This window comes from Folsomia candida, unplaced genomic scaffold (assembly GCF_002217175.1).
Source record: "Folsomia candida strain VU population unplaced genomic scaffold, ASM221717v1 Fcan01_Sc006, whole genome shotgun sequence".
NCBI lineage: Eukaryota > Metazoa > Arthropoda > Collembola > Entomobryomorpha > Isotomidae > Folsomia > Folsomia candida.
Window position 1 is genome coordinate 10,000,001 of NW_019091198.1, and position 25,015 is coordinate 10,025,015.

A 25,015-nucleotide genomic window follows, 5' to 3' on the forward strand; every position below is an offset into this window, starting at 1 on the left:
TACAAAGTGAGACTGATTTTACTGTACCATCTGTGTAAGGATTGAGTGATTGGGTGTGAGCAACATTACTCGTCTCGAGTTTCCCATCCAACAATATCCCAATTTCCCAGCTCAATCCACCCTTCGACAAAACATCCCCTTATTTTCTCCTCCTCTTGGACTTTTCTCTTATATTTTTACTTTCCAACAAAAACAACTGTTATTTCTCACTGATTTCTCCTCTCCGAAAAAACTTTGAAACTTTTTAACACTCTCTCCGCCTACGGATTTTTATTTAATACTGCTGCTGCTGCAAATTATTATATTCTTCGCATTAGGAGATGTTAAACTTGGGTGAGTGGGTGGAGATGGGTGGGTGGGTGTGGTGTAGGTGATAAAAGTTGAGGTAAATATTTTGTGTGTACATGATAAAGTCGATGATGTTGAGCCAGGAAGTCAGAGCTGCCTCTTCCTCTCCATACCTCGTTCCCTAAGTCCCGGTCAGCATGAGAAACCCGAAAAACGGTCCTGAGATTCATTTACCGAACGTGCTTATCACACCAAAACTAAGTCTTCTCCTTCTGCTGCACACCCTGCTGCCAAACCAGTGAGGATGGTTCGACGGGAAAAATTATTCTTACTATTTTTACAATTATACCAGGAATGGTTCACTGATCGGTGTGGTTGTTGGGTCATATTATAACTTTTTTCTCGGGATGTAAACACTTTCTTCTTCTCCAGTAGAACAGTTTCTTATTTTTGTTGTAAGGGAAAGTTGTTGCTGTGAATGAATTCTGAGAAGAAGGAGGAGAAGAATGACGATAATACTTTCACGGAAATACTGTCGGTTTCAGTTTCAGTAATTTTTGTCTTTTTCGAACCAAGTGCTAATTGTAACTAATTGCTGATTTACTATCTACTCACTCTGAATCAATTCTTATCCACTGGACAATTTAACCACCAATATAGTTGCACACTAAAAAAATTGTTATGTCCACTCTCTACACTTCCGTCTTTCCTTCCTTCCTCCTGACCACACCAGAAGAAACAGTGTTACGGTAAAAGTAAGTAAAACCGTTTCAATGTTGATGATGAGAGAGACCTGTGTTGTGTTTTGATTGTCACTTTTTAGCAGCACCCAGCTCAGCCGAATGAATATGTGTAGCTGGTCTAAATTAATCTCATTATCTCAACTTGTCGATTTCTTCTTCCTTCAAAAAAAAGTGATGTACAAATTCCTCACAATTTTTATCCACGCGTTTTATTAAACTGTCTTAAAAGACAAGTCCTCCTATTATCGGACTCTGTTTATGTAGCAGTCCTTACAAAGTGACCGTCCGCTCGTGAGTCAACACACGAGGCTCATCAGAAGGGAACTGACGAGAGATGGTTGGTTTGGTGGTTGTTATCCCACCGCTACAGTGCAGTGGTTGAGAGTCGTATTATACAGAGGTGATGGTGATCTGACTTGTACTCTGCTGCTGATTATTATTACTGGTGGTGGTAGTGGAGAGGTACTGCTTTTTCTGGTACTGTATGTACCTCGTCCCACAGAGGTACTACTCCTTCCACGCCTGGAGAGATCAACGCAACAATGGTGTAGAAATGTTGTTGGGGTGGGGAAGTTGAGACGGGTAGTTTGTGCGAGCCGTTGAGGAGTAGGACATGAGTTTAGCTCGGAGCCAGAGTGAGAACTGAACTCCTCAAGTACGGCAACCAACGTCGTTCGTTTCTCCAATCGGGGTTGTCAATATAGGAACAACTCTCTGCCTGCCTGGCTCTTCTGGCACAGGAAGAAGTGATCCACGGCTGGGAAAAAAGCAGAGTAAGTGACTGACTGACTGAGAGCAGCCCCCTCTCCTTCTCGATGATCTCTCAGGCTGAGAGGAGAGAAGGGGGCCGACCGATCAGTCGATCTGATCAGAAATTGTCTATAGGAAATAAGAAGCGGGCGCATGTCTTGGAACCCGGATTGATTCCCGGATTGGAGGCAAAGACCGACCCAAAGGGTGGAGGATTTGTAACCAAACCCAGCAGCCAAGGCGAAAGCAGAGGACCTAGGAAGGTGCACCCCGGAGAGAGAACGACACAACAACAACACGCAACCCCCACCAGTACCACAACTCACTCTACTCCCAGCCCTCAGCCGTGCTGGAACACGAGGCGACGTCAAGTCCTCCTCCAATCCAGGCCTGACACACCCACTTCAGGGTCACCCGCACTACACACACTACACACACTCACACACTTTGGACGGAAGGAAGGAAAAGAGAGAAAAACCTTGCCCAGCTCCTCCGGGATAAGAAGACTCGTTAAATAGCCAGCCAACATACTTTACTTTTATATAGAATACGCATTCTCTTCTACAAATCTCTCTCTCTCCGTGTGCAAACAGGAAGATAAGTATTGGATAAGATCATCATATTGATCATCGACAAGCAGAAATCATCTCAATCTCGACTCCTTCTCCTGGTCAAGGATTCAAGGGCATTGCATTGATGATGGATCAATCGAGAACCAATTATATTTTGTAATCTTTGAACTTGACGAGATCATTATCATTATCGGTTGATCATATTACCTCAGTTTATTGATTTCGTGTAAGTAGCTCCACTTGGAAACTACTTAAATGTGGCGTGGGATAGAAATAATAAATGGTCAATAATATCTGAGATCTCAATGCAGTCATAAAAATCCCCTGATGACGCGACGAAGAAGAGGGAATATGAGATCAGAATATGTAATTGGTTGGTCGGACCATTTTCATTTCATGAAAGATATAGGATTACTTTAAACTGCTGCCGTCGAGAGCTTAATGATATTTGTCGTTAAAATCAACCATTTATTGCCACAGATCGTATCGAATTACCAATAATTGCCTCATATTGAATGGAATTGATTGAGAGGCATGCAGCCCATGTACATAAGTAAACGTGCATGTACTGATCTACATACGTACACACTCGCCACTTTCTATGATGAATTACTACTACTGGACTCGGTTGTGAATGAAGTAAGTATATAACCTGAGAAGAAGAAGTAGAAGCATTCGTTGAACTTGAGAGATAAGTTTGTCTTATCAGCCACCATATGCACGTTTGTATCACGTAATATGTATGTAACATGTATGATGGTGGTGGTTAAATCATTCATTTTTACACACACCAAATCATATATTATCTATAAGGAAAGTATATGTATGTAAGTTGAGCTTGCTTTATATGGTATTTTTTTCATCCACTGCATTTTCCACGTACCTACACACATAAGTCATTTTACTTTATTAAACGGCGAGTTTTTTTCGCTAATTGCCTAGGTGCTATTTGAGTCAGTTTTTCAGAACGTGTGTACCCGATAAAGTCGGTTCGTTCTTCTCTACGTGTGCACGTATGTACCTATTAAAAACGAAAAGGCATATATTTTAAGATCGGGCAAAGAAACTCTTAAAGAAAAGTTTCGTACGTATGAAACCTGACACCCAGCCAGACTCCGGCCTGTGTATCTCCATCCGTCCGTTATTACTTTACAACTTTTCCACCAATATAGTCCTCCAATAGTCATTTTCTTGATTAAACTAACAAACTTTGGTGTATTATGAGAAGAAGAAGTGGGGAGGAAGAAGTGCAGTCTAATGAGTCGTCATTGCAGGAGGAGGAACAAAAAGTAATGAACAAGGCGAAGAAGAATACGGTTTCTCCCGCACTATATATCCATTGATTGAAATTAACTGCCAAAGTAACATTTAATTAGGACCATAAAGCCTCAATAAAACCATCCTTATGTGAGATATTTGACTTTTGACATCCTCTCTCACTCCTCGCAATAGTGGTCGTTCTCTCTACATTTACAACCCAGTTGATATACGTACATATCCACATACCTCTCAGGTTTTAAGTTGTGTATGCATGCATTCTCTTCTTCTCGTCCTCCGTTATTTGTGATTTGTTGCTGCGCGAATTGTCTGATTATTCTGATTTCTACTACGCTGACATTTATTTTGATATGTTTTCCTTCACGGAGGAACAAATGATCATTTATTTTTGTCATCGAAAAAGGAAACGAACAATCGCATGCATGCATTATTGTCATTATTGTTATTATTTCATGTGTGTGTCTAAATATATGTATGCAAGGATTAAGGCAATTATACGAGCTAAATGCTTGGCTGGTTAGTTAGTTAGTCTTAATATTTAATCATCATGGAATTATTATCCAACGACTTAAGTGACGCGATGGCAATGAAGAAATGCAAGACAATAGGCAACCAATGGATATAGCACTCATTAGCATTAATAATGATAATACCAACCGAGAAGTACGTATCTCTGGTTGGGGTTTTGAAGTGATCAAATTGCAATGAGCAATAATAATATGAATAATAGTGCTTATTGTGACTTTGCTTTTTCCTTGCCTTGTTCCTACAACGCTCTGCTTCCGTCGTCGTCGTCGTCGTCCAACCACTAACTTTTATAATACTCTTAATAATATTTAGTTAGTTAATACGACGACTTTTGTGTGTTTATTCTTCTAGAAAGATGAAATTCTCATGAGTAATGGCACGCTATCCATATTCAATTCTTTTGAGTTTCTTGTCTTTTTGCCCTCTTGTCATGCATGAGTATAATTAAATTCAGAGATAGTGCTCAGGACCCATATAGGTTTCGCGTTCTTTCGTTGGTTCTTTGGTTGACTGATGGAAGGTTGAACGTACATAGCATTTGGTTGCGCTACCTACCTCTTCCATCCACCTCCATGCTGTATAATATATCAAAAAATATTTAAAATATATGTACACCACGCATACCTCTTTTTTTACTCGGATCACAAAAGTTGTCAATTCTAATAATTTTGACTGGTTAATTGCTCCAAGTTGTTGAGCGTAATAATGATAAGTCTGCATGCCACGGTTATGACGACTACAACGCTACGTATGTAGATATTGCTAAACGCTGCAAATAAATAGAGTGCGTGAACCAAAAGAGTGACTGTGCTGCTCCTGTTTTTGTTCATTTTCTTCACAAGACATGCGGTTATTATAGACTATGGAAAAGTAGGAATAAATAATAAGGTGGAGGAATTGAACGGATGTTGGACTAGAGCGCTTCTTGTATGTATACTTTTACCGTCTTGGTTGGATTGTTGCATGGATTCAGTCTCATGACGAGGACAACGACGACGATTGCAACCGAGATTTCAGATGTTGCATGACAAAGACACAACGACGACGATGACGATGACACCACCAACGCTAAGTTTTACTATATCGCCACCACTACATACTTCATACTTTGGGCTACTCTCCACCTTTTGCCAATCTCATTGCCACCCTCTAAAGAAGGAATAGTTTTGTCACTACTGAGACGAGGAGGCTACCTGCGAGCAACCATCAAGCCAATGAAGACACTCGTCGTTGCTCACTCGCAAAAACTGAGTACACTGAACTTGTCTTCGGTCTGATTTTGTGAAATAAATCATTTAGCCAAAAAGATATGATCACCCTGATTTGCTATGCAGATTTCCCAGTCCTTCCAACAACATGCCATCCATTTCAACGGGTAGGAGTGCTGCTGTACATGAAATAAGCTGGTTGGTAGTGATATGTGTAAGCGTTGTTGATGACTGCATGACATTCTTCTCACCCTGTTGCACATCAAACCGAATTATTCCTTTTGCCGTGATGTGCTGCTGCTGCTGCCAAGTCCAATCAAGACGTTGCAAGGAGTTTGGGACTAGTGGCACTTCATAATAATCTGCATTATTACCCAAGTGTTGATTATTAGGAGGAATAATGCTTAGCCTCCACCAACCAACTCTGGGACTACCTCCGAGCCAAGTAATAGCACCACTTTTTCCTTGATAAGTAGATTTAATAGCTAAATGACTACTTGTGCAGCACAATGTGCTATTTACTACTAATAACGATCAGCATTTAATAAATTATCAGATTTTTCAACTTGACTAACAATAAGAAAAAGTGCGACCATCCGAACAAAATCGTATAGAACATACTTCTCAGGCAGGCAGGCAATGTAACAATATACATACATACACGGATAATTCCATTATTATGATACGTGTGCATAGCTATACCACGTACCTACATAAGGCGTCATCTCCATGAGCACAACAATTTTTCCGCTACAAGAGCTTAACAAGACAAAGAATTAAGTAAATCAGAGAAGGACTTTATGTTCTTTTGGGCCAGAGAAGAACTTTGTCAACCAGGCAGCAGCATCTTCGTCACACGGAGAGCAAGGCGTAATCCCGAGAGGAAAGACTTTCATTATTTTTTCTGGCAAATCCTAAATTTATGATTATGAAGGAGCCGAGTTGGGCAAATCAACATTTTTTCCCATTATTCCCTCAACTGCACTCACCTATATCGTGCCGGTGTTACGACATATTTTCATATTTTCATTCCCCATCTGCACAGCAAGTCTTAGAGACATTAAACGGGAGGAGGAATGAGAAAGAGTTCTTTAAACTCATCTTCTTCTCTTCTGGACAATACTAATGAATGCAAAGTTGCTTTGATGGTATGACATATTATCGTCTACAAATGAGAAACAAGATTAAAGTCTGTATGATTTCTTAAGTGGATTATTTACACGAGTCGTCTCTCTCCAAAAAACTACCTGAAGAAAATCTCGCATTTCCAACGAAATTAAAAAAACAACCCGACTCACTTACCGTTCTCGCTCATTCCATTATTTATCTTAGAGGGATAATGATTTTAGAGAGAACGTTAACAAAGCGGACACAAAGTCAAGAGTTAGTCCGTCCACCGGATGCTTATCACCAACAAGTAAAGTATGTAACCAACCAACCTACCAAATGTTACGACATGACATGTGCACCCAGAAGAAGATTCTCTAAATGCGGAGAGATACGTTATGGATTAAGAAGTCTTTTGACATTTTAAATATCTTCTCGGGGGAAACGACACTTCTTGTTTTGTGATTATGCGTATCTACCTCTCGGACCAAACGTCGCGTGTTTTCTCTCCTAATCTTGCTCAACAATCATCATGGGTCAATCCATTTTACACTTGAAATTGAGATAATTAACAGGGATCTGAGGCTCAGCTAGCATCAGCTCATTATAATGTTCCATCATCATTAGTTCACCAGCCGGGAGTGGGGATGATGATGGCTAACTTTTACAACAAGGCGCTCTCTTGTTCAGTCACCAGCACCGTGTCACCGGCCTTTTTCCGTCGTCGTCGTCGTCGTCGTCGCCGCATCTGCAACAACACTTGCTTCACTGCTACATCAACAATTTAGTTGTAACCCTTTCCCTCATTTTGCATAGTCGCATATTTCTCATTATCTCATTCTGCATCACACTTTCTTCGTCGTCATATTTACTTGAATATTCCCATCGACAATTTCCACCTGCACACTTATGCACCTAAAAATGTGCGTACCATCCCATTTTCTGGGGAAAGTGGTCCGCGAAATGTGTCAAAACGACCCTTTTGCAGAAATAAGTGGAGCAAAAGCGGAAGAAAGTACGGATGAGACAGCAGCAGTTCGATACTCCAGCCACCAAACCACCACCACTCGTCCAGTTTCCGTGTTATTATTATTTTCCAGCAAGGCAGATGAAATGAAAGCGCAGCCAGCACTGCATTGCCCTTCTCTCTCTCCGAAGAAGAACAAGAAGGGTGGTTTGGTTACATATCCACACCGAGATCTACGGGACATTTGAACGAGAAAGTACGAGAGCTCCAAACTCTGCAGATGCTGAGTTGATCTTGAGTTTTTCGCCCTACAGCTAAGCCTTGAATTCAGGCCCATGACACTGATTTCTCGCAAACTGCCCCTCTCCCTCTCCTTCTCCAACCACCACCACCACTGTCACGCACACCCTTTCTCTCTCCCACTTTGAATATCTTCTATCTACATACATGTCTTTAGAAGAAAATTGCGAAATTGGAAACACAGAACCAACCTGAGATCCAAGAAAATTAAAATTCATGTGATTAAATTCGTCGAGAAGAATTGAGTTCCGTTCCTGAAAAGAAAGCAGTCGAAGAAGAATTGGCATGAGGATTGAGGAGAGGAATTCATTCATTTCCAGGCGAGGCGACTTGTGGTGGTTGAGATGAGAATGGCAGTTTCGGATTAAAGATTTCGAGGAGCAGAGGGAGAGAAGAGATGGAGGAACGGAACGGATATGCAAATCCGGCCTCGGACGGAACACTGCTCGGCGGATCGGAGAGAGAGAGAGAACAAATGAAAGAGTTACAATAAATATTGGGAAGATGAATACAAGTGGAGAGCTTTACATGCATGGTGGAAGGGTTGCTTTTCCTACGTTCGTGTGGGGAGGAGGGAAATAATAATGTCACATTTAACATTAATTTGTTATGTTCTTTTGGGACGCAATGGTTCGGTATGAGCAACCCTTCAGTGTAGTATTGACATTTGCATATGTGCCCGTATGTATAATGCATGCATGGATATTCATCATCTTATATGATTGAATAGGTAGTAGTAGCTGTTCCGTTCCGTTCTTCTTCCTTGGGTCGCATGAATTCAGTTTGGCGAATGAAATCACGTCTAAAACATTCAAGATGGAAATGAAGCTGAATTGAATTGAATAGTTCACATCACATTGAGCAATATGTATGCATGACGGTATTGTTTGTGTGTGTATGTAGGAAATGTGAAGGGATTGGGTGTCTGTCCCACTACTACCAATTACGTATTAGTTTTCCCAGCTCAAAATAATATCAATGCTGCACTGCACTCACTCTCATCCATTCCCAGTGAAGTTATGTCACAATCAAACTCACAATAAAAATGAGTATGCAAATGTCAACCAGTAAAAGAAAAATTCAATTCAAATGTTTAACGAAAATTTGAACCGGGCCCAAATACGATTCTTCTTTATATTCACATGCACAGAGGTGAGTGAGCTAGGTCTCTCTCTCTACATGACGATGGTGCACACGTATTGTCAATTGTTGTGTCAAAAACTTGGAAAGAGTGATATGTTTGCCATTGAATATCAGGGAGGAAGAAGAAGAAGAAGGTGTATGCATGCATGTGAATAACGACGCCACACAAACTATTCAATTGTCAACCACAAAATATTATATGCTCGCAATAAAAATTCCTATGAAGAGAAAAGACTTGCCAATTCCTGTCGAGAAGAAGGAAACCAAGTGTGGATTATATGAAAGTAGCTCAACTACCAATCCATCCAAAAGACCAAGACAGCCAGACTTTGCTTTTGTGAAATCATGCACAAAGTAAACACACCACACCCGGCCGCGTATAAATATAGTGAAAGCAAGTACATAAGAATAAAGGAAGAAGGACTGCCTACAGTCGTCCGGAGAGGATACGGACGATGGACACACAGAGAGTTCCGTTTTCAGGCTGGCTGGCTGGCTCAGGATTTGAGATGCACAGAAGCAATGGAGGAGAGAGAGAGAGAGAGAGAGACATCCATAAAGCAGAGAAAAATTGGAAAGCTGAAACACTAATGAAATGATGCATAATTCAGAAACCTTTGCTTTCACAGAGTTTGGAAAGAGAGAGAGAGTGCTATCCATGCAGCAGACAAAGGAAAGCCTTCTCTCGCCACTATGTATGCATACATACGTACAATAACTGTTTTGCTACTACTCCCTCGTCATAACATGCAACGGAACATGCACACACTGGGATATTTCGTACTTTATTCTCATCTTCCACCGCCTTACATACACATCAACAGAAGATACGTTCACTAACACTGCTGCAGAAACAGGGCAGCAGCTTTTAGTGGTGGTGAAATCAAGGAGATGTAATACACACGGGTATGAAATTGCAAGCTAGCCAGCCAACCAACCAGCTGCATGTATGTTGTACAGTATATCCTCCAGCCAAGATCTCATCATCAACTGGATGCACTTCACGCAATCGTGATATTACAACATTTATATGCGTTTCCGTCACGATGAACTTGGCCGTAACAATGCACGGCGGAGGCTAAGAATAAGGAAAGCAGCAGAGTTCTCAACCAACTTCTGCATGCACTGCTTTCTTCTTCCTCCCAATGCAACGAGGATAATATGCTCTTCGAACCGGAGAGAGGACAAGGAGCAGGAGGCATCGTTGGGCAGGTGGGTGGGTGGTCTACATCTGAAAATGTTAATCTCTCCACGGCGAGAGAGAAATGTTGCAGTTTATTATAGGTAAGTTTCCCAATTGGAGAATTACGCTACTTTCTGATCTGAGGCACGTAGTAGTTTCGTGTGAGAAATGTCAAGGGCGATGGAGTGAGTGAGTGAAGGCAATAATAATAATATGTATAGTTAGCTACATCCATGGCTTTTGCTGGCCACCTTTGAGTAGAGTTCAAGTATTATTGTTCAATCCATTTTAAACTCACCCAATTTGACAACTGCCTTCCGTTATCTGGATCCGAATCCCTGTCTGTCCTGTCTATCACTCCCCGCTTGTTCCCCGTGTATGCAAATTCCCATCAGGCTCAAACTTACGAGTCTGAATGAAACCACCTCTTAGCGAAATTAAGATTTCCCGTCACAGTTCATGCAAGTTGGAGATTTGACGTCCCACCACCACCACCGCTGCACTCCTGACACTACGTACATATATACGACTACATTACCGATATGCACAAGAATATGGGGAGTGGTGTCAAAGAACAATAATTGCTGGGGTGTTCTCTACACTGTACTCGTTGTACGATTGACAATTAGTCAGCATGATGATCAGTGATGGCATCATGTTTACTGCATGGGGAGAATTGAGTCAACTTTTGCACACTCACTGCAATCATGTCCGTTTTACTGAATAACCTCATCAAAAATATGTATTGTACGAAGTTGGTGCATTACGGTGGTGGTGATGCAGTACGGCTTTGTACGAAACCCATTGGTTGTACAGAGCCAGAGAGAAAATACAGCAGTTAAGCCAACTCATTTTTCTAGGATAATTTAGTCTGCAATTAAAGTCTACGGGTTTCCTATTCAGGGACGTTAAGTTAAAATTTGATGAGGAAATGAAAGCCGTTAGGTGAGACAGGAGAAAGTCACAATCAGTGGAAGATGACGACGGAATTAAGAAGACAAAGAAAGTCTGAAACGAGATCTGGTTTCCTGTGTTAGAAATTATTAAAGATGGATACGAAACAAGAAGAAGAGAGGCAGAGAAAGCGAGGACGAGGATTCTTTTGATATTATATTCCTCGTCCTAGTCCTTGTTCGGGTTGGCAGTGGTGGTCTCCGTATCGTCGTCGTCGTGCTACATAGAAGAACGACGACGACGGAGAGATGTGTGGGCCATGAAAAAGTTTCTAATCTGATGAAGACCAACAGAGTCAACTGGAACAATATCAGAGCTCAAAAAGTTTTGAAGAGTGTCCCGTTTTTTGTTCTCAATGACAATAGATAAAAGGAGGAGAGGAGAGAGGGAGAGTATATGATAGCATAATTAAATGTAATTAATTCCCTTTTTAATTGTCCTCTCCGACGTCTCTCCCGTTTACTTGTTTCTCTCTCTTCTTCTCCCATCCGGGCAGCAGCAGCAGCCAAACTATGCACCAACCAACCAACATCTCCCTGAATTTACTTTATTTCTCCTCATCCGCACTTACACATGGTCCTCCTATCTCTTCTCACACTGTCTTCATAAAACTCGTCCTCTTCCTCCATCCAATACTCCAAAATTTCCAACTTCTCCAAAATAACTAACTGCCATCATCACTGTCTCCACGTTCAATTACATTACGCCGCATGCCAAGCAACATTCCTTTCCTTCGTCCCTTCGCTTCCAGCCCCAGCGGTGGCCCTTCTATCCGTCCAATTTTGTCAACCCGTATGGAAATTCAGTCACTACTGTTTGTTTTGCAGAGAGACAAATGAAGAGAGAGAGAGAGAGAGTTGGGGTGGTGTTTATAAGTAAAAATGGTCAATCCCACTTGATCTGGGTCGCCAACTCAGGAGCGAAAGGGTTTTGAGTGCATATTACAACAAATTCATTCCCCTCTATATGGTTTCTATTCTTCATTAATTGCTGTTTTTGCACAGAGCAGAGCGCAGAGAAGAGAAATAATTGCTGGCAGAATTAAAAAAGAGAATTATTATTATTATTGCTGCCATTATTATTATTATTATCGCAAGATGAAGTGAGTCCCCTAACCTGCCTGCTTACTTGGTGGGTAGATAGATATCAAGATACATAGCTATGCATACTATATACATTGTATGTAGTGAGTATAAAGGAGCTACTATATACGTATCATATGCATATCATAATACTTGCTGGTATTTTGCCAGGTTGGCCAGGTTTTTTGTAAATGACGATAATAACAATAACGTTTATCTAAGTTGTTAGCTTGCTCAAAAGAGATTGTTCATTTGTAGCCAAACCATGAATAAAAAAATATCTTAGCTCACCATCACCACCAACCAGAGAACCACCTCCTGTAAGGAGAGAGGAAGACGAAGAATTAAGGAACACCACACCACATCATCAAGTGTCCATGTGCAGGGTACCTCCCAATAACGCAAACCTATTCATCCACCACGGCAGCAAAGTCGTCCCTTCGTCCGATTCTGACGAGTTGCTGTCATTTTTCGAAATTGGATTTCTGTCAAAACTTCAAACGTCGACTTCCCTCTCATCAAATTTACCTGGAATATTTTTAACGTGTCAGGAAACTGCTTGGAATCGATCTCTTCCTGACAGATGCTCAATTACTTGATCCTACTCAAAACTCGTTTCTTCTTCGTCTTCGATGTGTACCCGCACCAAAAACCAAGCTGGAGATGGAAGAGTTCGAGAGAAAGCTATTTTTATCAAACACCACGCCACCAACCAAACCACCAACAACAACAGAACAGCTACTTACTTAAATATGTGCATCAATACAACCCAGCAGCAAACAAACTGTTAGATGAGCTCAATTTGAAGGTGAGCCTATGTACTTGAGACACACCTCATTCCCTTATTCTCATCATCTCACTCTTCCACATTTCAAGTTTCAATTTCCAGCCTCGACACAAACAATTTCAATCCAACAATCTAAAAAGAGGAAAAAGTTCGACAAACTAAATAACTTCTGGCTTAATCAAATTTAAAGGAGCTGAAACGAGAGGTACGGCAGGAGCAGGAGCAGCATTACCAACAGAAAAAAGTATTTCCGTATTTCGTGTGTCTCCTTTCTGTTGAAGCAATTTAAAATTTCCAAGTCCCTGTCAAACCTCTCTCTCCTCACTCATACGCGTTCAGCCAGACAGACATTTATTACTTCGGAGAAGCTCATTTTCCTATATGACACCACCACCACCACGGTTTTTTATGCATATATCTGTGCAATATGTAAATGTCACCCACCTCACAATTGGGTAAGTGTATGTATGGAAAAGAGTAATCGCAATCAGCGGATTTATTAGTCATATCTGCGACCCGGACGAATTTTTTAAGCACTAAATCTCTACCCTTTCGCACTCTACGACGAATGAATACTTTTACCCACCCACTTGGCACCCTTTCTCGAGTAGAAGAAGAAGAAAATTAATTTGCACCGGAACAAACGGAGGGAAATTTCTTCATTGTCTTTGTTGTCATTTTTTGTGCGGAGCAATATAATTCCAAAGGGAAATTGGTATTTGGTAAGAAGAATCCGCCCAAAGACTAACAGCTCTGGCCCGTGTTTGGAATTACCAACACAACCACCAAGCCAAAAGCTTTTGGAGAGAAAGAGACCCAGTATAGTGAAACATAGGCATTTGACAAACCAATTTTCAAGAAGTGAAAAAGTTATTGTGTGACAAAAGCAATTTGAGCAGCGTCCTTTCGGGTGTACTTTTACCCGACGAGACTCACTTACACCACACAACCCCAACAACTAACCTAACCAATGCGATGTGATGGAACGTGTAGCTCTTCCAACATGAATCACAAACTTCCTTCTGCCTCCTTTCATAATGCAATACTTCTCTCTTCTTTATTACTTATTACAAAGTCGATTCGGATGTTATGCTCCCCATTAAGTGTGTCTTCCCACCCAGCAGCTTTTCACCAGCCCACAACAACAAACCAACAACCGATGGATGTTACAAGATCTGGAGCGGAGGAGATACTCCATAATGCCTCCATTCCATCATGCCATTGTCTACATTTACATACTCGGCTACCGTTCCGTCCTCCTCCTCTTACATCTCGTAGAAGTGGAAGCGAAGGGCACATTAATTTTTTAAAAATTCACTTGAATCTAAGTAAGCTCCCTTCAGTCAGATGCAACTCTTGCTCGTTCCTTTCCCTTCCTTCCGCCTCCTCTGGTCTCATAATCGATAAGAAAACTCACGGAAGGCGAGCCTGGTGCAGGAATATGTCAACTGTTGAACCACATTTTCCCTTCCATTTCATCTTTTTTCGAGGAGGAAAATGTGTCCGTATGAATGTATGTGCACATCAGGACAAGTAAACAACATGGGAGATGATGTTGGCAAGGATAAGTAAGTGCTCATGCTTTCAGTCAGCAGTCCTTCTCCTTCTCGTCGACTTTCTTTTTCTTATATTTGCATTTCCTTCGACTAAGCGTATTTACTCATCAAGGAGGAGGAGGCAGTTACATATGTATGGATGCATACATACATAGTGCATAAAGTGCCCCATGAGTGAGATGCAGGGAACGATACGGAAGGGTTTTTTGACCAAATCTGCAGTTTATGTATGTAGTTGTTGTAAGGACGGAAAAATATCGAGTCTTTCTCTGGGACGTATTTTCCATGTATTTCTAAAAGGAGGAGGAGGAGGAAGAGACTAATGTGAAAGTTTTTGGATGGTGGTGGTGGTGGTGGTGGAGCATGAATATTTGATTGCTTTCCAGTTTGAGACATCACGTCCACTTGGGGAAGATTCAAAGATCCTCCATCACCGATAACGAACCGAAGTCGGGCCTAAATATGCATACATATGTTGACATAAATGTCTCAAACTGGCTTATTTTGCATTTGGCTGATCTCTCAAATATTTATAAGTTGAAAAAGAGGGGCGACAGGGAGACAGGACTGGATGCGTTGGGCTGCTTTCTACTGCAACTACTACAACTGCGGACGACTGTGTGTAATGTACGGGTGAGATGAGAACAAAACACTGGAAATCTACATGATTTCGTGTGTATGTATACACATTTGTGTTGGTGCAAAATATGACGTAGAATCAACGGAACATTGAGCAGCAGCAGCAGCAGCATCCACGTTATTTTATTAGAGTGCATGGAATGATGTACAAGGATGGGAAGCACTTGTCATTAAATGCAGCTACTTTAGGTCCCATTTCCATAAAAAGCAGGTCATTCGCAAGGATAAGGGCAATTATCTGCGAGTTCACGGGGAAAGCAGGCTGTTCTCTGAGGTATGTACCTATATGAAGCTCTGCTCTGCAGTAGTGGACGTCTGTTGGAAGAAGAGTTTTGAGACGACGACGTTGGAGATGTTGGGATTTATGATGGAAATTAGCAGGGATGGCGGAGAGAGAGAGAGGAGGAAGGAAGGCTGGAGAAAGTGGAGAAAGCAGGGACGGGATAAAAATTGTAGGACCTATGAGAAGTGATAGGCAGGTGATGCGCAAAAATGAGCTAGACGCTGCTGTGATTGGAAAGCCGTGCTTCGCATGCCCAATCGATTCGGTCACTTTCCAATCGCTTCAACCAGCCGAGCGTTGGGTGAAACCCCTTTAGGCTGAAAAAAGAAAATCGACGAATCTGGCTGCTCCCGAAAAAATCGATCGCTATATCTTGGCTGATCGACTTGCCCAACATGCGCTGAAGACGTTCAGACACGATCGTCTTCAGCGCAGACTGCACCTCCACCACCACCACCACCGACCAACTTGTTCTGTTCTTCTTCTTCTTCCTTCAACTCTTCTCTTCTTCATCGATTTTATTTTCTCATACCTTCTTCGTTTCGCTTTCTTCTTCTTCCTCCGGACCAAACAACCATCATCATCTCATACACGCAACTTATCCAATACAACCATCACCACCACCACCTACTTTCTCCTATCTTTCCCATTTTTACATGCACCCTGCCCCCACGCCCCGTCCCACCACCGTCCGCCTGTCACTCCCAACCCTCCATCAATCTCCAAGCTCGTCGTCGTCGTCTCCTCTTGCCCCACCGCTCGTACGGCTCTTGACCTTTTTCCAATCCTCTCCTTCTTCACACTTTCTCTCTCACTTTCTCTCCATAATAACACACCACACACTCACTTTCTCTTACACTATTTACAACAAGATTGATTCCCGGCAGGAGGAATAAGAAAGACCAAAAGTTATGTGCCCATTACTAGCTCACGGCCAAATAACTCTCTCAATGGGACCACCCGACAGAGAAGAATATGCTTTTATTTTTTTGATAAGCAGAAACCATTCACGAATATAAAAGGCTCACGGTATCATAGCGACTTTAAGAATGGAATTGACACGAGGATGTATACGCACACGAGAATATTACACCCCGGACACAAGACAGGAGCACATATCGGAACGAGTGGTAAATAGAGAGACAACATTAAAAGAACAATAAACTTAAGTCAACTGCGCACTTAAAGCATTTAAATGTCCAATGAATATTTCAATCAAGGTATGCCAGACAATAAAAATTTCATTCGTGGCCATTTCCTCCAGACATGTTCTACATTTACAATTCGAAGGCACAAATAAAAATTGAGCTCCTGCCTGCCACCACTCACGACGGCCGCCATATCTGCATAACACGTCTATTATGCAGAATAGGTAAGCATGCATAAACTACGGCTTCTGCTTCTTCTCATCTTCTTCTTCTTGATCTCCTCCTCAGATGCAATGGAGCAGCAGCAGCTTAATCCCAGCCCACCAATAAGTAAATAAGTATTAAACTGGCAGCAGTGGTGGTGCTGGCAAAAGACGTTCGATTTAAAGGTACATACGCCACAGGAATAATGGCAGAAACAAGTTGAACAATAAGTAGACGGATTCAGCCCAATACACGATCCCACTGCTGAGATAGTTTAAATGGATGAATTGAATAATGTTGAATTTGAATGTTCCACTCGGCTGATCATTCATGATTGCTTCTTCCCCTTGGACTCTTGAGCTAATGGGGGTTAAATCCAGCCCGTATCTCTTGACTTTATGTTTAGCAGTCTCAATAGGAAAATCCCATTGATTGGGCCAAATAAGTGCTTACGAGAGAATGGGTAATGGGGGTGGAATGGACTGCTTCGTAGTAGCAGTAATAATAATAATAATGGTGGAAACGAATGGGATAATTTCAGGGGAAATAAGAGAGAGAGAGAGATAGAAAAAAAGAATAAGAAGAAGAGTCGTCTTCTCGGACAAAAAAATTGAAAGACGGAGCAGAATCGTTGCATAAAAGTGGGAGAAGTGATCACGAAATTGAAAAAACGTTGGTCAATGCATCACGACATATGGTCATCTCTTCCATTCAGACTAACAACAAATTTTTCGATTTGTCATCCTTTTCCCAATATTCTGGCAACAAGTGCTGATGGATTCCTCACTTCCTCTTCTCATCATCACCAACCAAACCATCATCATCATCAAGCTTCGTAGTCGTCACTCACTCAGTCAAACAGAAAGGTAGAATATCTACGAAGGTAGAGCAGACTTTGTAAATCTATCATCTCCGAAATATGTTTGTCGCACCTTCTCCCCTCTCAAAAAAGGAAGGAATCAACTGTTGATTCTTTTATTGGGATAATTTCACATTGGTCCTGGATACAATATTTATTCCTGCTTTATTACCACCAATAACTCTTTCCCTTCTTCCTCCGTCGTCTCCCCAACTTTATCTTCTCAAGCATTATTCTCCCAGCCCGACCAACTGCCTCGCCTCACTGATCTGCCTACAGGTGGATCACGAAGGAAATCAAACCCTTTTCTTGGTCGTGTCATAAGAGGAAATTATGGTGACGGGAGCCATTGGTTGGGCAAGACCATTCATCATCGCAACTCTGCCCAAGAAAACTATGTGCATAGGAACACGAATATTCTGTGTCTGCTCCGTCGTCTTCTTGGTTCGCAGTTCTGTGGATTTTACAAGAAATGAAGAAAACACTGGTTTTTGTGAACAAGAAAAGCCAGTGTCGCTCTTCTCGGTGAATGATATATAGCAGGTTGGCATGACTGGTTCCACTGTCATTATACCCCTGTTGATGGAAGACAATGGGAAGACACTCATTGAAATGGTGGTGGTATTAGAGGAAATCAACTCTCAACTGCATCATAGCTCATATCCTCCAAACCAAATAGATGGATATTTAGCTAGGCCAATAAACAGGGATGGATGAATAAGACGAAGAAATTATGGCTGAAATCTGAGCTGCTATAATAATAACAAGCAAATAGTGGTGATGATGATGAGATGATTGAGGTGAATGGTGGGGTGGTGGTGGTGGGCCCGATTATAGGGAAGAAGAAGAATGAATAGAAATGCCCGTTTCCCACAAAGGGATCAACGTGACACAACTATTAGTTTTGACCAATGTTGAATGTCGGCGATCTGTTCAATTAATGAGAAGCAAGATCCGCCAGCTACCAGTCATTTCCTTTGATGAAAATATCAACCTGCTCGATCCACTCACTCATTAGACACGAAGAATGCATCACAGCCGCCAATGAGAGGATCATCACATTATTATTATTATCATAGCCTCTCCTCCCAAAGATATACGTACCACCACCACCACCACCGCAATTTATACTCGTACTCGTGTACCACAGGCCAGCCAACGCCACAGAAGAAGCAGATCTCTCCATATAACTCTTGATCTCAACAAGTCACATCACGGGCGAGTGGTGCAGATCATCATCTCCTCAGTGGTCAATTGTTGCCGCCGACAAATCCTCCCTCATTACCATCATGTACCTCAGTGTTGAGGACCAAATTCACTTTCAATTAACCCAAGCCATACGCGGAGAGAGGTAACACAACGTCTTCTTCTCTTCATTTCAATGGCACCTCATCCAAAGAGCTAAAACTCTTTTAATCGCCTCATTCATCCACCACCGGTACGAGATGCGGTCGCTTTGAGCGAGTCAAACGGAGAGGAGAGAACACGTCTTCGTCTTCTTCATTGATTGAATGTCCAATCACGTATCCATTACGACGAGTGAATCCATCACGGAATCAATCTCCCACGCTTCCGTGTTAAGCAATCAGTGTAAGCAAGACTGACATAATAGCTCAATCCGCTACTTATACGAGGCCCATTGTTGACTAGTGACAGAGTCAAAAGAAGACAAGACCAAGTTGATGTTGTTGAGCAAGAAATGAGAATCTCCAACCAACTCTTTTAATCTTCACGTGGACGCATGCACCCACCACGTGCGGTAAAAGTCGTACCGTTGGAGGATCAGAAAAGCGGTGGATGGATCGACATGCCACACTTTTTGTACCCCTTGCTTAATTATCATCATGGTTGGGATGTAATTTTAAATGACGAGAGAGCAAGCAAATAAACAGATACTACAGAGTGGGCACTGGATGATGATGATGATTCCACCGAGAGAGAGAGAGAGAAAGGGTACGTTATTCAGTCGCGGGCCTGAATGGTGAGCTGCATATTATGTTGATTATTATGATTATGATTATGGGAAATTGAATTCCTTTTAACGACTTGGTCCATATCCACAAGTTGTGGTACGGACAAGTACTTGTCCGGAATGTGCATAAGGGCGAACGAATAGAAGTAGCAGGATCACGGATGATTGCGAGAGACGGGACCTGGCATGAGAGCTGCTTGCTTGCCATCTATATATACGCGTAGTCGTTGGGAATGTATCATTCTTGACATGGCATTGTTAGCTCTTTAACATAAAATGTTGCACGGATGGATGTAATAAAATCTAATCTATAAGAACATTACTTATTGTGCTGTGCTTGCCTCATCCATATTTACAACGAGGAGGAACAAGTATTTATTGTGCAGTCAACGTCCAACCAGACAATTGCTTGGATATTTTTGTGTTTCGTGGAATCGTATCAAACAATAACTGCCACCAGCAGATATCTAAGCCATATTTTTTCTGAATAGTCCAATTAAAATTAAAAGAAAGGGTTGGCCATGTTCCTGCCCTGGATTCACGTATAACATACGCACGATAATAATAATATAATGCAATGATTGATATTTATCTGTGCTTTAACTGCCACCGGAAATTTTCATTCCAGTCAACCAGCAACAATTACACACAATGCCTTCGTGCCTACGGTCCAACTCTCAATCTCCCTCGATTATTTATTTGTCAGAATTCACTCCAACCCATTAAATTGGAGGCAGCAATGCAATGCTGGCCACCACAAAATTTCCCAGCATTGCAACATTTGTATTGTTGTACAAGTAGATAGTTAATATGGGAGCGCAAATAAATTATACAATAGCTCTGAACCTTCATCATCGCATGGAACAATTAATTGCCAATCTTATAGTTACTCGATAATAATAACGCGATACAACCGCAGGTGGATTGATTGCAGTTGCTATTTCATGGTAATGATAATTCCACGGCTTAACTTCCAATAGCACACACACAATTTAATTTATACAATACAACACAATAGGATTTCCAGCAGAAAAAAAAGACAAAACAATAAATAAAATGAGCAACATATTATAGGCGGATGGATGGATCGACAAGTTAACAATGTGCATCGTTGTTCATTATTATTTAACAGTATGTTTCCGTCAATGAGATGAGGGAAAACCACAAAAGGATCAATCACCGTGCTCATCTAATAACGCAGCATCAAAGTTGTCCACAAACAGGCTGAGCAATATTCAAGTGTTCGGGAGCGGTAGACAGGTTGGATTAGGTGGCAGGGAGTTAAACGAGAAAAAGTGGTTGCTCGCTTAAGCTGACAAACAAAAGGAACCACTAAAACCGCAGTGAAGAAAAGACATAATAATGTGTAACGTCCAGCAACGGTCTTTTTGGTGGGTGAAACACCCGCAAATAAACCAGGAGCAGCAGCCCCTTTTAATTCCATGTGCCCTTCTTTTTTCCCGTATATCCTTCTTCTACAGTGTTAACCGATTCAGTCTAATTTCTATAATGGTGACCTTCCTTTTTCACCTGTGTCACACAATACCGGTAACAAACTGGTTCTGCTCTTTGGCCCGTGACCCACCACACCACCACCACGAGAAGTGCATAGGTACATAGGCAGGTAAATAGGCAGGTAGGCAGGCAGGCAGGAAAATCAAGTGACGCATATTTGTTGCCCCATTGACTTTGGTTTGGTGATCGTGATTGCCGATGTGATGTGGGCACACGTCAATCAAAATCACGCCTAATCCTCCTCCTCTCCCTGTTTGCCTTGTGTGGCCTGTTTCTCAATTCGGTAATGATGCGATACTTATTTAATTATTGGGACATGTCATGTTTTGTTTTGTGTTCTAGTTAGTAGTTATCACTTTGATTATGTTCGTACATATGCCACTGAAGTGACGATGACGTGGGTGGGTGGGATGAGAAATCAATGGTCATGCTATCAATAGAAAGTGGTTGTAATCAATGCATGTCATCTTACCCCAGGAGAAAGGTCGTCCAACGCCATGCCGTTGTTATTCTCTTGTGGTGGTTCAGTCTCAGTTTCCCTGAGAAAAAAGTATACTCGGAATTATTTCATACAGAAAAAAATGTCCATCCCAAAAAATAACGTAAATTTGACCCTCACCGGTTTGAGTCTTTCAAGTCTTGCGAGGTGGAGCGCATAATTAGTGCAGCAAGGTTGGAAGGTTGTCCAATGATGATGATGAGGAAGCAGTGTTTCCACTGATGGACGAAGAGTCATCTCCACCGCCCCCGTCACAACATGCTATTGTACCTGAAATACAAAATTTGGAAAGAAATTGAAATTAATTTAAACCCAAGTAAGCAATAATCCAAGAGGGAATAAATCGAAATGATAATAATAATAATAACATGGAATCAAAACGCATCAAGGTTCTTCAACTCATCTTTCCCTCGTCTCAATCATGCCGCAGTACATTTTCATTAAAGACGACGACGACGACGACGAAGAGGACGAAAATTGAGGATTGACTCGCAGCAGTAGTTACTTATTTACCACATATACATATCTATCGTAATAGTACGAAGCTATGCAAGTGGCAGTGGTGGGATGATGGGCAGGATAAGATGATGATGATGATGACAAAGATGACAAATATGGGAACAAAAAACCTATTTTCCCACGAGGAAGGAATAAAATTTTCATTTCACCCCCACTCATCTCCTCCCGTTCTTCCGTTGCTTACTTATTGCTACCAGCTACCACTACTATTTTGTGCTAATAACAGACCCAAGTCTTTCTTTCTCAGCCCATCCATTGAGACAGAGAGAGCGAGAGAGTGTAGGTGATGTCCGTGTCCGTCCATCACAACCATTTTACAATCATTAATACAGACAAAAAATCCGACCGAACAAATCTATGCAACAGCAGCATCACCCTTTTATCCAAGACAATCAGACTTGTCTCATGGGTCCATCACACAAAGAGTCGTAGTGGACGCACAACAACCTCACAGTCATCCATCCATCCGTCACAAAATCCTTCCAAAATCACTGTCACATTGGTTCGTCGTCGTTCTAGTCGTCGTCTTCTTTCCCCCATCAGCATTTTACAGCTTCGGATAGATAGATATGTATGTAGGCAAATAGCACGAGTAATTGCTCCCTCAAAATCCATTGACCACTACGGTTGACTATCTTCCCTCTTGTAATAATACTCCAATTTCGAGTCACTCATAGCTAAATGTTACTGCTACTAGACGATGGTGATGAGTGGTATATGCAATATAACGCTATGAGATGAGACTAGTGGGCGAAGAAAGATGAAGAAAATCATGATTTGTCTCATGCTTAATTCATCTCTCACATTTTAGCCCAGCACTTTATCGGAATTTGGATTGGATGGCCACCATTCACGACTTTTCATGAAAAGGGATTTTTTACCACTTCCTTTCATTTGCTCTACGGTGCGAGCAGTCAAGTCACACACAGAGACAGAGAGAATCTCCATTTTGAGGTTAGACACAGTTGGATTTTACCTTCAAAACACATAAAATAAAGCCTCACCATTGGAACAAGTGGGAAAGGAGTAAAAGATTCATGCATACACACAGAAGAAGATAATAATGAGTCGTAAAATTATCAATTGGATTGATAAAAACATAAGTGTTTGGGAGGAGGGTGCTCATGCGAAAGGATGTTGTTACTCTATCTCTCCTCTCTTGCTTTAAAAAGTCTACCCGTTGCGAGGTTATATACATACTTAAGAAGTAAGAATATACTGCAGGGAAGGTATTATGCAAGCCCTGGTGGCATGGGGACGACGAATAAGAAAGAAAGAAAGAAATGTCATGGGAAAATCAATTTAATGGAAATTATTTGATTAGCTCATATACGCAGTGCACAGCTCCGTCTCTCCCGTGTGTTCGAGAGACGAGGCTTATTAACTCTCGTGGAACCTTCGTGGACAAAGAGAATGCTCAAGAAAATAATATCGTGAAACAACTCTGATCTCATTTTAATACCTCGTTCTAATCGCGGCTATACGTGGGGAAGGAGTTGGACCAACTTTACTCAATACGTACACGTATCATTTATATATCTGTGGATATATATACAAACCATGTAAAAGACAGCATAAGGAACAACACAACTTGGCCAAATTCAGCCTCCTCCTCCTCCTTATACGAATCTAATTCCATGAAGTATAAAGCACAGCCCAGGGATTAATAAGATTAAGCCTCGGTCTGATTCTGATATAGTATCGCTTGCTCATTATTGTTTAAAATTTGGAAGTTTATGCCAAGTCTGCCCAAACTCACAACAGGAGGAGACAATCAACAATGTAAGTACAATGGTTGATCTGAAATCCAACCAAGCTCCGTCAGTAGTCAAATCTTTGTATACTTGGTTGATTATTCGTTCGTGGCTCCTGCTCCTGCCCGTTTTTGCGTGAACAGATAATGATCAAATTAAACTGAAAGCAATCAGTTAAGGTTACTAGTTTAAGAGTTATTGCATCGCATGGAGAGGATGGATGGATGGATGATGGGGGCAAATAAATGAGGGGCATCTCACTTCCGTTCACCCGTCAATTGCCTGCCTGCCTGACGCAGACTGACTTTTGCTTTGCTTTGTTGGTAACATACTTACAACAACACTTGGCCTTCTACTACTTCACACAGTCTCAATATTTCTGGCTAAAAATCCTCCAAAAGTATTCTTCTCCTTCCAGCACTTTACTTTTACTTACAGGTGTGGAAATTCATTCGTTTTCTATTTTGATTTTGGGGGTATTTAGAAACTGCGTCACGCCAGGAAACAGCAATTTGAAGGTGCAATTGCTCTGGTATAAGGTTCACCGCCAAAAACACGGTGTTCTCATCAGGGCTGCTACGTATAATTTATGCAATCCAGGGACCTCACGACACGACATTCATGCACCACAGGTTTAGAGTAGCGTGAACTCTGCTAAAGCTGCTGCCTCTTCTTATTTCTACCTGGCCTTATGTACTTGTATCTGCTGCTGTCTTAAAGAAGTTCATGGATAAAGAGTCGACCCGTGAAAAAAAATTCAAAACTCTTTTTCCATTCGTTCGATTGTTTGAGCTCAGTCGAGTGTGACTGATTCTTTTCCGTTTCCTTAGATTATTCCCAATTTCTTTTCTTGCATTATGACTCACATTATCATTATTATCATTATTATTGCTGCTGCCAACTCCACTACTGCCACCACATCGCCACTTATTATTATTCACTCTCCTCTTCTCCCGTCTCATGGACGACTTTGTTTCGTTCGAGAGTATTTAGATAGGAGCATTTAGATAGATACGAGTCGCACCACTAGGGTCGACCGAAAGGTACCTACACACAAGCAGGCATAGGGGATGGATACCTACGGGTAAATATATTCCCACAAGATTGGGTACCATATGCTGAGTGACTTGTAAAGTTACCTCACAAACAATGCAACAATGGCTTTTCCTTCCACCAC

The 25,015-nt window shown here is 41.6% G+C and overlaps 1 protein-coding gene across 8 annotated transcripts in view; it reads right to left on the reverse strand.

Annotated features, from left to right (window-relative positions):
• The window catches only part of LOC110851116 (homeobox protein cut), a 124,589-nt gene that overhangs the window by 34,159 nt on the left and 65,415 nt on the right, over positions 1-25,015 (reverse strand). For 2 of the 8 annotated variants that reach the window (XM_035852704.1, XM_035852700.1), the window contains exon 1: positions 405-1,766. In XM_035852704.1, coding sequence (XP_035708597.1) covers positions 405-518 — 114 coding nt within the window. In that variant the 5' untranslated portion in view covers positions 519-1,766. Of the gene's footprint in view, positions 1-27; positions 363-404; positions 1,767-21,538; positions 21,606-21,685; positions 21,836-25,015 lie in introns of those variants that run through there. The other 6 variants (XM_035852702.1, XM_035852699.1, XM_035852703.1 and 3 more) reach the window with 5 other exon arrangements.